Source organism: Carya illinoinensis, chromosome 4, assembly GCF_018687715.1.
Source record: "Carya illinoinensis cultivar Pawnee chromosome 4, C.illinoinensisPawnee_v1, whole genome shotgun sequence".
Taxonomy (NCBI): Eukaryota; Viridiplantae; Streptophyta; class Magnoliopsida; order Fagales; family Juglandaceae; genus Carya; species Carya illinoinensis.
This window is the reverse complement of record NC_056755.1, coordinates 37903225-37915600: the sequence shown is the minus strand read 5'-3', so window position 1 is coordinate 37915600 and position 12376 is coordinate 37903225. Positions and strand designations below refer to the sequence as shown.

The window sequence follows — 12376 nt, the reverse complement described above, 5'->3', positions numbered from 1 at the left end:
GCTTTGAGTTTACAAGATAACTACTCAGTGAACACTTCCCATTTACAATGAAAGTCCCTCTCCGCTCGTGTTTTCTCTCTATTTCTATCCTGTATTTCTTGCAGAAATAATATTCCACTCTCTTGTAAATGAGTTACACACAGTCCCTTATATATAATAGCATTACACTAAAATGACCCTACACTCCTTTTCCTCTGCTTACTCGAGTCTGTTATGTGTTGCAGTCTTTATATCATGTGTTGGGATCTAATTGGTTCCCACCTCATTTAACACTTGACAATACTTGAAGTATAATATTGGAAATCAGTTCTTCAATTTGATTCGTTTCTTTCTTAGTACGTACTTAGCATGTGATAATTAAAGCTGACAACATACGCTAACGAATAATTGTCCTTTTATAAGAAAACGTGAATATTATGGAGATGGCCAGTAAGTACGTACAGAAGACAACACAGAAAACTTCAAGTAGAGTACTACTGCCTGTATGATGTGCCAACCCCGGTCACGTGGGATTATTGGTCCGGCCTGACTCCGGCCTCAAGCACGTTTGCAAAGAATTAAGAATTAATGATACATATGTTCTTTATGATCTGATGGGAATGGAACGACATGATTGGGGTCGCATGTAATGGATGTTTGTTTGGTTTGCAGTTGGTTTCTGTACCTTGAAATGATTCTCGAAATGCCTGTTGGGAAAAACATGCTAGTAGTCCTTTAATTCTCGCGTCGTTTTGTTTCAGAGAATCTTCTTATGTTAGATTAAACAAAAGATTTCTCTGTATTTTTCCTAGGAGATGATCAAGTACTAATGACAAGTAGGAAAATATAAGGAAGACATGAGAAGAAATTCAGAAAATTAATGATCTAGTTCAGAGTAGGAAAGATTGAGCGAGCAAGGGATGCATGCAGGCATATAATTCTCATAAGACTTTGAGGGCTTGATATATATTGCGGGAGTAATCGATCTCATAATGAGCTTGATCTGTCATAATCATGCATGTTAATTATAAATTAAGTTGCATGGACGAAATTTGAGTACTCGGCCTATTCCAGTTTAATAGGTTGATTATTAAAAGAAAAAGGATTCATTTATTTATCTTAAAAAACATTGACCGGCCTGTTATAATCATGAAGATGGAAGTTTCTAACTTCTTGAAATCTAGAATGATCATTCAACTCATGATACTACTAACACTGCATATACAAAGGAAACCATTAATGTAGCGAGGAATATATATATATATATATATAAAGAGTGATTGGCATAAATTGATTAAGGACTTACAAATCCTAACCACATAATTTACAGCACATTTGTACGAATAGAGTCGAAGATTGTATAGCATCATGAGCAATCAGCCTTAGATTTTAGCAGAGTGACTGCTAATGATGTTATATCGTTTCTGTGAAGTAGTGATCGATCTTTGTGTGCTGCAAATTAACTTGAAAATCCACGATGATGATGATCTACTGGAAGCCCCCGCCGAGAGCGGGAGCCCAATAATCTGCTCCATTGTCGCTCCCAACTTGCAGCGTACATGACACTGGAATCAGACACAACCCTCTACTCCTCAGGTCTTTATTTGGCTCTTTATGACGATCCTAACGATTTCAAATGAAAACAATAAAGAAACAGCAAAAGAAAAAAAAATGCATATTAATTCCATTTCATTTATTAGGCCCAGAAAAAGAAGAAAAAAAGCTTTCCATTGAAATAAAGATCACAGGAGATCTTCCTTTTAAGAAGAAAGAATTATATTCCTATATAGTCAAGAACTACCTGCAGCTCATGAGGTGCCTCTTTCCCCTTGATACAGTTGTCATTCAGCAGCTAGTGATCATCAAGAAGGGGAAAAACCATTTCAAAAGCATTATCAATTTGAAGTGGTTGGTGAAACTTTAAATTTGAAATATGATCGGTAATTGTCTATAGTCATTCTTTTTGTCGGATTTACAGGAATTGAAATTTCCGAGATAAAATATATGGATTGAAAAGTCTGTAAAGCTGATGACTTCGTTCTTTAAGCACTTGGTTTTCTAGTTTAGCAAACACAGTAAATTAAGTATTAGTTTTTCCAAATCCAAGTTCCCAACACCCCCTTAAGGCCGAGGGAATGGATCCAACAAAGCATACCTGACCAGGGTCTTCAGGAAATATACAATTCCTCTCTCCTTGAACCTAACAAGATTATAGCAGAAGAAAATAATAAGCATTAATTAATCGTGCCCCATTGTTGACCATAAAAACACCCGTGCACATGCCGGAGAGAGAGAGAGAGAGAGAGAGAGAGAGAGAGAGAGAGAGAGAGAGAGAGAGAGAGAGAGAGAGAGAGAATTCTTGTTTTGGGAAGTGAGAAATGGTTCATATAGTAGTATCTTACAGAATTTTGCTGCCTCATGTTTCCTGATCCACCACCAAAGTAAGGTAAGCTGAGGGCCTGCATCCAGGGTGAGGAAATTAAAGAAATTAAAGCGTATATTTAAGAACTTCAATGAGTACTAAAGAAAATGGGAAGAACATTGAGAAATGAAACTTTTGCAGTTTCCCATCACTGCTCGTGGTTGTCTACAAAAAATAAATGATAAATGACGAAGAAACATCACCTCAATTTGACTCTGAAGGAATCTGATGTACCCAAGAGATTCTAACAACACAGAGGCTGTGTCAGTCTGCGAAAGGTGAAAAAAGTAGAACACACCACAACAGTCCAAAGTCATATTTTCATGTCTTTTTTTATACAGAATATAATAATATTGCTCAAATAGGTAAAAAATGTGATCATATTAATTCATTAAACACCCAAAACATATACTTTGATGTTAATTAAGAACAATCCACTTACCCATAAATAAATAAGCAGAGAAAAGTAAAACCCTAGTCTAATGATTTGAGAAAAAGATGGAGGAAGGAAGATAATATATACCGAAAGAATGTCTCTTTAGTCTTTATGTGCTTCCCCGTGAGATCGTGAATTGTTCGATTTTTTTTTTTTTTTTTTGCCAAATTTAATCTTTGAGGCTCTTAATTATATAGCTAGTTTAGGGCTTACCTTTCCGAATGGAGATACTAGCTGGTGGAGAGCTGTTATTCTGTCACCTAATTTCTCCTTCCTCACCTGATAAATATAAGACAGAAGAGAAGATGTGCGCATGAGGCATGGCTGCGATTTATTTATTTATTTAGTTGAAAGATTGATTTTTCCTTTTGATGGATAAGTTGGAGAGAAACAGATATATACAGAATCATCACTATTGAAAAGTGACAATGGAGAAAGACAATATGATGAGTTGCCACCCACAGATGTTTGTGTGTGCTTGTTGTGCATGCATGTGTTGGGTATGGTGTGGCTCTGTGGGGCTGTATCATGCGTTGGCTGGTGGGGGAGAGAGAGAGAGATCAGCGACAGGAGGAGGGGGGGTGGTGTTGGTATTTTGAGTTGTATACATTACCTTGAAGGTAGTTTGGGTTGAAGAAGGTTGAATCCTAGCTTTCTTGAGTGCCCCACCAGTTGCAGTGCTGTTACCCTTTGAAGGAAAGAAGAAAGAAACCTCATTAATTGGTTTCAATGGTTTGCAATGGTGAACATATGTAGCTGGTAAATCATTTGGAGGATTAGGGCAGGAAATTTAAAAATAAAAGGATGCAAAAACTTTCACCCAAAAAAAAAAAATTTGTAAGAAATTCTGTAGGACAAGAATTTTGGTTGTTGGGGTGGGGGGTTGGGGGGAGGTAAACCAATTGTCAATATTTGCACTGTTCTGTGGATAATTTATTCAAATAAAAAAATTAATATAAATGAATGGCCTATATGGAAGTTTAAGGAATCTCTCCCCACAAAGAACATTAATCAAGAATATTTTAACAACCATCGTTTCAAAAATGTTAACGATCTTGGAACCCTAGGGACAAAAAAAAAAAAAACTCAAAAATTGAAAGACTGATCATCTCAGTCTCTATCTCTTCTCTTACCTCAGAAGATCGATCGGGTGGTGGGAGCCTCCCATCTTTCGATCTGTTGTTGCTAGAAAAATCCAGCATATTTTTACTGCTGAAACTTGTCAGACAAGACTTTGGAGATGAAGCTGCAGGCATTAATTGAGACCAGTTAGGTTTTGCTTCTTCAAACTCCTCATGAGTTCCATTTCCATACATATAGCTGCTTGCGGGATGTTCTTTCTTAATATTCACAGCAGAAGCCTTTGAAGCTTGACATAGAACTGGGTCCTCCCAATTCTCCATTAACCTCTTAGGTTGAAACTGGCTCATGCTAAGCTTATCATCTTCACCAACTAATCCCCCCCTAAAAGAAAAACCACATGCATCACGATCCCAATTAATTAATTAAATTAATCATATTCCATATTATGTTGGGGAGAGAGAGAGAGAGAGAGAGAGAGAGAGAGAGAGAGAGAGAGAGAGAGAGAGAGAGAGAGAGAGAGAGAGAGAGAGAGAGAAATCAAACCCATGTATAACCATAATTCGTATAAGCTCAAATGTTTAATAGAAATAGGAGGATGATTAATAATCGATGCGCATATTATGCACAGAGAAAGAGGTAAATTGCAAGATATTTAATCATGCAGCCATGGATGTACGTATGATGAGAGAGACAGTTATGAGAAGATTACAAGAGTAGTTGGCTCCAAGACTCTGGAAGCTCCTGGCTATCATGCCAAGAATGAATGGGAAGTGAAGAAGAAGAAGAAGTGGGTGTATATTGGGGTAAACAATTTGCAGGAGTAGGCAAGAAAGGAGAAGACGGCTGTGGCGGTGGGCGCATGCCATTGATATTCCACAAGTTAGGGTTTCCGGCCATCATTTGTTGCACCGGTGAGCTCTGCAAAACACGGCCTCTATTCATGCCTTCAGAGAAAATTTCCCTTTCGATCTCTTTCCTTTCTCTTCTTATTTGAAGCTCCCAAACAAGTCGTCGTAGAAGCTTTGAGAGGCCCTCTTACTTAGGATTAAGTAGATCGAGAAACCCCAAATCTTGTGCAAGAGAGATCAGTTTGAATAATAATGGAGTTTGAGAACCTTTTGTCTTTGCTACCTTTCTTTTCCTTGTTTGTTTATTGCTTTGCCTTTTTCTTTCCTCCTTTATTAATTTTAAGTTTTTTTCTTTTCTTTCTTGCTTTTTCCCTGCTTTTGCTTTATCTCAAAGTGGGACAGAAAAGATGGTAGCAATTCCCATTAATTAAGAAACAAAATTATGGGTCTTACTAAAGTGACTGTGAGTGTACAAATTTTCCTTTATACCAAGTGCACGTACTAGCTAGGTCTGAATCCATTGATGCAACATATAATACAGCTGAAAACATGAACAAAGACAAAGAAATTTGTAACTTAACCAATCCATGCATGTTATATGTTGATTTACTTAATTAATGCATTCTTTTTTCTTTTTTGAGTCATAAACTCATAACGATTATATATATATATATATAAGTAATTGATATTTTATGATTGAGCATTAATATGGTGAGCACATCAAAGCTGGTTTCATCATAGAGATCATTGAGTATTATCAAGAAATCTTTTTAATTTTCTCTATAAAATTGTAGTTGGAAACGCAAATCCCATTCTGTTTACTTTTCACACTATGGATAAGGTTCAATTCAGAGCATGATCTCGTTCCATAGATATATAGTTCACTAGATCTCACTCATGCACATTAATTGTGTATTCGATCTAGCAAGTCAAGTCATGATCTTCTGGCTAGAGACTTGTAATCGCCACCAGCATACGGCCATATATGTCAAATTAAGGTATATGTAAATGTGTATATATATATATATATAGAGAGAGAGAGAGAGAGAGAGAGAGAGAGAGAGAGATGTTTGTAAAGGTAGGAGAGGCCAAGGGCTTAGATGAGATCTTTTCTTGATGTCTCAAGGATGAGTACATGAATAGGCTGATCTTTCGAGTTTCCACTCAACTAACTGAACACTTTTAGCAATTCATCAAAATGCAGGTAGTGTTTCAACATACTTTTCATCCTTTGCCTGCCAGAATTTTCATGTGAATCCATGCGTTAAAATCGATCATAAATGTAGTACTGAAAGCAATTAGCCAAGGAGGGTCCCCACGGTTTTAGAGAAAGATAGTCTTCCTTCTCTCTAGAAAACTTCATTTCAATGAGAGCCATTGCCAGAGCGGAGGGTGGAGCTGTGGCTTTCACCCTCCTCTCATTCTCCTTTCTATTTCTGCATTGTGTATTCACTTTCAAGCTGGATGTGTTTTTTTCTCATCCTTCCAACGGTTCGGTTTTAGTTAGATCTGCTACTCTCTGACCGCCATCCTCCTACATGCATTGTACCATCTCATCCTATAGCTACCAATCTATTGGGATGGAGCGAAGCCATGCCAAAATGTTTGACATGTTGTCTTCAAGTAAGACTTGTTGCTGCGTGTGGCTTTCATGCGCCGCCAAACTCCAACGCCTCTTACGGCTACACACGCCATACCAAAAGCTTCGTCTTGTCAAGATATGCTAGATCTGGGCCACCCCATCTCCTTCCCACCGGCACGTGGCTGCCTCGCGCCATTACAAAATCGCAAGAATGCAAATGATCACTGGCCACAAATCAGTCTACTTGATGCCGTGTTTTCTACAATGTTATTGTTTTTCCTAACCAGTAATCTCGAAAAAGGGACTGCGGATCTCTTCAAAAATCATCTTAAGACAACAAATAACAGTACACTGGTCACTCTCACCTCTTTCAACGGAGGTTCCACCACCACCAGCGGTGGTTCTTTTGTTCATAATTTTTTACGAACAACTTATTACCATCTTTTAAGGCGGCATCTTATTGGTAGGACATGGGTGAAAATTAAGAAATTAATCGCAAAAATCCTTTTTTTTCCCTTTTATTCACCTCTTTGTACTGTTATTATTGTTTTGAAGTGTTAGTTGGGAAACTCCACCCTCTCTTTATGTATTATCTTTTCTATTTTTTAATAAAATCTACTCGATTGCTGAGAGAGAGAGAGAGAGAAGCAATTAGTCAAGATTTTGACTGGATATGGTGAATTAATCATCACTAGATTTTTTACGTGCAGCAAGGTCATGATAGAAATTAATCGATAGCGAGCTCTAATCTCTCCCTAGCTATATATATATATATATCATTATAAGAAAAATAATTTTTTACATTATATAAATTAGATGTAAAAAATATAAAATGATTGTCAAAATTTTTTTTTTATCTAATTTAAATGACGTAAAAAATAATTTTTTTTTAGTGTATAGTGCTGAAAGCATGCAGTCGGCACTTGCAAAATACTAGCAAATTAATGAGATTTCATAATTAATTTGGTAGAATACATTTGGAAAATCTTAATAAGTGATGATCATCAATAAATTATAAGAGCTAATGTAAAATATTTCACTGATATGATTGGCTGTATTAATTTTTTTTAATATCTAACCAATCATATTATTAGAATGTACAAAAAAGTGCATAAAAAAAAACTGCACATACAATTTTTGTTTTAACAAATGGCACTACTTTTAATGGTGTCAGCTGTAGCATGGCCACGAGTGGTACGGTGGACATCGCATCATCGATGAAATTACGAGTGGTGGTAAATGCATGTAGGGATCGTGACCCGGCCCGTGAGATTAGCTAGGGATATTAGAAATAGGGTACCCTACAATGGAATGATTACAGTTTCCAAGAATTATATGTATAAAAATAGCTTTGTATCGTATATGAATTGTGGGCACCCTTCAATATTTATCGATCATATATATAGCTAGAGCGCCCCCATCAAAAATATTTTTGGAAGTCTAATGTTTTGGCTTCTTGTGAATTTGATTTGATTTTATTTTTTTCCATACAAGTATTAGAGATCACTCAATTCCATTAACGCATAAATCAGGCAATTAACTCACCCACTCGATCGAGGATGAACAATCTTAAAAGCTATTCCCTCATAATTAAGGATCGAAACCTGAAATTAATTAATACAAACTCTAGTACTTAGTCTAGGTCACATGAAATTCCCGGCCATTTGAAGAGAAGAAAATATTCACATCCATAAGATTAGGAGAATTTAACATATATAAACTCAAAATATAACAAAAGTGGAAATTCAAGAAACTAGACTAACACTATAGACTCGACATGATCTACTTGATCAACACCTAGCTAACCTCCAATATATATGGCACATTAATAAGCACCATCAAGAGGCCAGCGAGTGTAACCGTAATGATGCAATCCGAATATTGATGCGAATTTGCTCTCTGTTTTCTTTCCTTTCTCTTTTAACCAATTAATAGATCAACAGTATCTGAATTTATCAAAAGTTCTCACTTATGACAGAAGAATATGTAATTATAGTCAAACATCTTGGAGTAACAAAATTATCCAAAAACTCCAAACCAATAATGTACTAAAAATGAAAATCTGTCTTTCGTAAATAGAAAATATATTAAAAAAAAAAAACTTTGGGTACGTGCAAAGTAATCAATCTCAAAAATACTAATTTCAGTGTTCTAAATTATTGGTCTAGATTAAACACACAATGAACTTTTTTTAATTATGCAGAGGTTAGCCTCTTGAATGCCCTAGCATTTTGATAATTAAATTTCCTTTATTTATTTATCTCTTCGATCCCATATATGATTCAAAAGGAAGGTAATACATGCAGATCGCAACACGCCTTAGCTAGACAGAGATAACTCATGGCCAATAGTATTTACACAAGCTGCATTTGACGCTAGCTAGCTAGGAGTAGTACTACTGCTCATTGCAACATATATAAACAAAAACATTCTCCTGCTATAATTTATTATTTCAAACAAACAAACAACCCTAAAATCTCGTGCTAGCCTGATGATCAGTAGTATATATATAGTTACTGAGAAACATAACCGTATATATATATATATGTTTTGGGGGATATAATTAATTAATAATTAGGGGAATTACAAGAGAATAGCATATAATATATATGCCAGCTTGTCCGTCCTGCCAAAATCTTTGTCGGGGAGGATATGTCGTTTCTAGCATATACCCCACCTTTAATTATCCTTCCTTTTAAATTAATAGTTCTTCCTCTTTGGCTTCATGATCCCATGTCCTCCTATACAAACACATCCCTCTTGTCCTCACCTTCTTTCGCTTATATTCTTCTCTACTGTCTCGATCTCCACATATTTTTTAGTATCTACTTGTCACGTATTGAATTATTCTACGGAATGCATATGGGACGTTTACACCATAAGTCTCGAAAACTCCAAGCCATATAATATATGGACCCACTATATATTAGTTGTAAGGGCAAAACAATCTGTCAATGTTATCTTAGCAAAATATAACAGCTCATTCTTCTTCTTCTTCTTCTTTTTCATTTTCTTTCTTTCTTTCTTTTTTCTTTTTTGATAAGGCAGCCTAGCTTGCACGTGATGGTTGCTGTAAGTTCTAAAATTTCTAAATTAAGGTTAAGCATATATATATATATATAAGTTGAATATTGCGGATGAAATTAATAAAGGATCGATCGATCTTAAATAGTTATTTGTTATTCTCATTATATATCTTCCAATCATTTGATGCAAAGGTATAGAAATGTTAGAGAGAGATTGTTTAAAGGATTATATATGGACATAGTATTTTTTTTTTCCCCCGTAAAGATTGGATAAAAAATAATAATGGTAAAAAAATTATCGAAAATTTTATTGAAATAATACTAGATATAGTTATAAGATGTTACAGCTTCCCGTATTGTCTTTGAAAAAAGTGAAGACTAGCTTGAAAAAGATTAATTTTCACTTAGGTCCTAAATTTCTAATACTTTTTTTAAAGAGAGTGTGATCAAATACTTGCATATTCTAAAACTATATAAATCATTTCTCATTTTAATAATATCATTTCTGCTGACTATATATATGTATGTATGTATGCATAGCGGCACTAAAACATAAATAAGTTGCCATATATGTCATTTTTCTTCAAAATTTTTGTGAAAACTTAGAATACCTCTAGCGCTACTTGAGAGTTTAATTCCTTCGTATATATGATCAGATCTCAAGATTAAACATGTTTTGCGTTTTTTGGTCCAAACAGAACTAGTATAAAGACATGAGATTTATGAACACGCACGGGATATATAGCATTCATCATTAACAGTGATTCACTGTTCATGTCAACATCAAAAACACTATTCATGAGTCTACGACGAATCGATCCCATGCACATATATAGACCCTCATGTGTCTGATGAGACATGATCCTTGTCCGAATACTCGATATTCACCAAATGAGTGACCTTTCGCAAAATAGAAGCTAGGCTAGCTCAATTATAAACCTAGCTTGAGTCTAGTCATTTGATTTTGTCTTTTGTTATAAACAAAATTCCGAAAAGAATGATATGCCGACATGGCCGGCGGGGTCGATCGATCGGTATATATAATAGACTAGCTATATATAGCTAGTATCATGTTTTCAGTATGCATGAAAAGCACCATTAATATTGAACCCACCATCAACTTATTTAAGTACTATTTCTAGTGAAACCGACATTTTTAAAATTCAATACGATCCATGTCGTTTCTTATGAATTTATACCCAATAATTAAATAATGTCACAACATTTTTCATGTTTGATCATTAGCTAGATTCCTCATCATCACATGCTAATAAAGTCATTAATTATCTGCTTTGAATGTTATTTTTTGTCCAACATTTACCTCTACGTACGAGTACGTACGTGTACGATCGATCGATCATCAAAAGTGGGTTTATATCTAAATGCCTAATTTTTAAGTAAAATGTGTTGCATTGGGTGAGAACAAGTTGTTTCAAGAGGTTGGTCAATTTCCATGAAAGTTAAGAGGTTTGTATAGATTGGATAAATTGGGTTTGGCTTTTATTTGTAGTGGTTAAAGTGTTGTGAGTTCGTTGTCATGGGTTTATTTATTGGATGGAATTCTTTGTTTAATTGAAGGTTTCCTTTACCACAAGTGATGGTTAATAAAAATTAGGAGGCGTCGTCCTCTTTTTCAAAATATATATATATATATATATATCTTAAATGTTTAATTAATCTATGAATATATATATATAACCGTAATTTGTATGTATAAACGTACCACCTGATATTAGCCCTAATCCTTGTTTCTTAAATAATTGATTTAGTTTAGATGGACAAATTAACCATGAAAAAAAATAAAATAAAATAAAATTTTGGTTTGTGACCAGTAGGTTAAGGAAAATTCTATATACCATATCACCATCTCACTTTCATCTCACTTTTATCTCACTATATAAGATGTGACATATTTATTACTATTGAATGATGTTTTAGTAAATTATTTTTTTATTATATAAATGTGTCACATCTTATTTAATAAAATAAAAATAAAATAATAATATAGTGATAGTATTATTCATAATTTTAAATATCGTACATCATGTACATCTTCTATGGGGAGAAAAAAGGATGAGCACATGAATATTATTATCAACTTTAAAAAAAAAATATTATTATCAAGAACTTTATATGATGAGTTTTCAGTAGCTTGCTTTTTGTTTTGTTGTTTAATTTTATACAAATTTATTAAATCCACCGGCCACTACAGCTTGCCTCATCCACTTTCACGATCGATTTTTATTAGCTAGCCATTGATCATGAGAACTACATATAGATAGGGTAGGCGGCATAAATTATATATATGAGCACATTGCATTGTATAAATTCTATCCTTAAGACGTTCTTAATTTGTGTTTGATGTGATGCGTTCAAAAAAGACAAGAAAACTAAAAACTTTTTGTTGAACATCATTGTCTTGGCTGATGTTCAGTGTTGTGTACGCAACAGAATATGATGTTACACTTTGATGAGAGTATATATATATAACATACAGATCATAAAAAACAATAATTGTAACATACGTGTATATATATATGCTACATATATATATATATATATATATATATATTATAAGTTCAATGTCAATTATCAAGCATGACGGCCTAGAAATTAGAGTTATTAAATATGTAACATGGTAAGAGCTAGCTAGCTAGCTTCCAGTAGTACGTGCCATGGCTAACCCAGTACCGCACGTACGTGTCATGCCTTGAATCGAGCTATATATATATACGAATTGATCAATAAATTATGCTGTTTGCGAGATGCAATATGATTGATCTTTATAATCAGCATAAATTGATCTACACTCGTTGCCAATTATATCACGACAATATTAACTTTTGTCATATGATCTTTGCTAGTTTGTTGTCATGACTGATCATATCATATTAATTTGTAATACTAATGTATAAATATTAACATATAATAAGATATAATACTAATATATAATAATATTAATTTGTACAATGATTTATTTTTTCAAATTTTGTTATATTT

General features: G+C 34.2%; 1 protein-coding gene across 2 annotated transcripts; it reads right to left on the bottom strand.

Moving 5' to 3' along the window:
- Positions 1–1201: 1201 nt before the first annotated feature.
- Positions 1202–5075, bottom strand: LOC122308262 (transcription factor bHLH68-like). 2 transcript variants are annotated; one of them, XM_043121493.1, is made up of 9 exons: positions 4630–5074; positions 3971–4301; positions 3451–3525; positions 3051–3116; positions 2605–2670; positions 2382–2438; positions 2135–2179; positions 1781–1831; positions 1202–1602 (listed from the first exon to the last, which is right to left on the bottom strand). In XM_043121493.1, exons 1-9 carry the CDS (start codon positions 4860–4862, stop codon positions 1468–1470), a joined length of 1059 nt encoding a protein of 352 aa, XP_042977427.1. In that variant the 5' UTR covers positions 4863–5074; the 3' UTR covers positions 1202–1467. The 2 variants fall into 2 exon arrangements, with proteins under 2 accessions (XP_042977427.1, XP_042977428.1); XM_043121494.1 differs by lacking the exon at positions 3451–3525 and having other exon boundaries at positions 4630–5075.
- Between the last annotated feature and the right edge of the window lie 7301 nt (positions 5076–12376).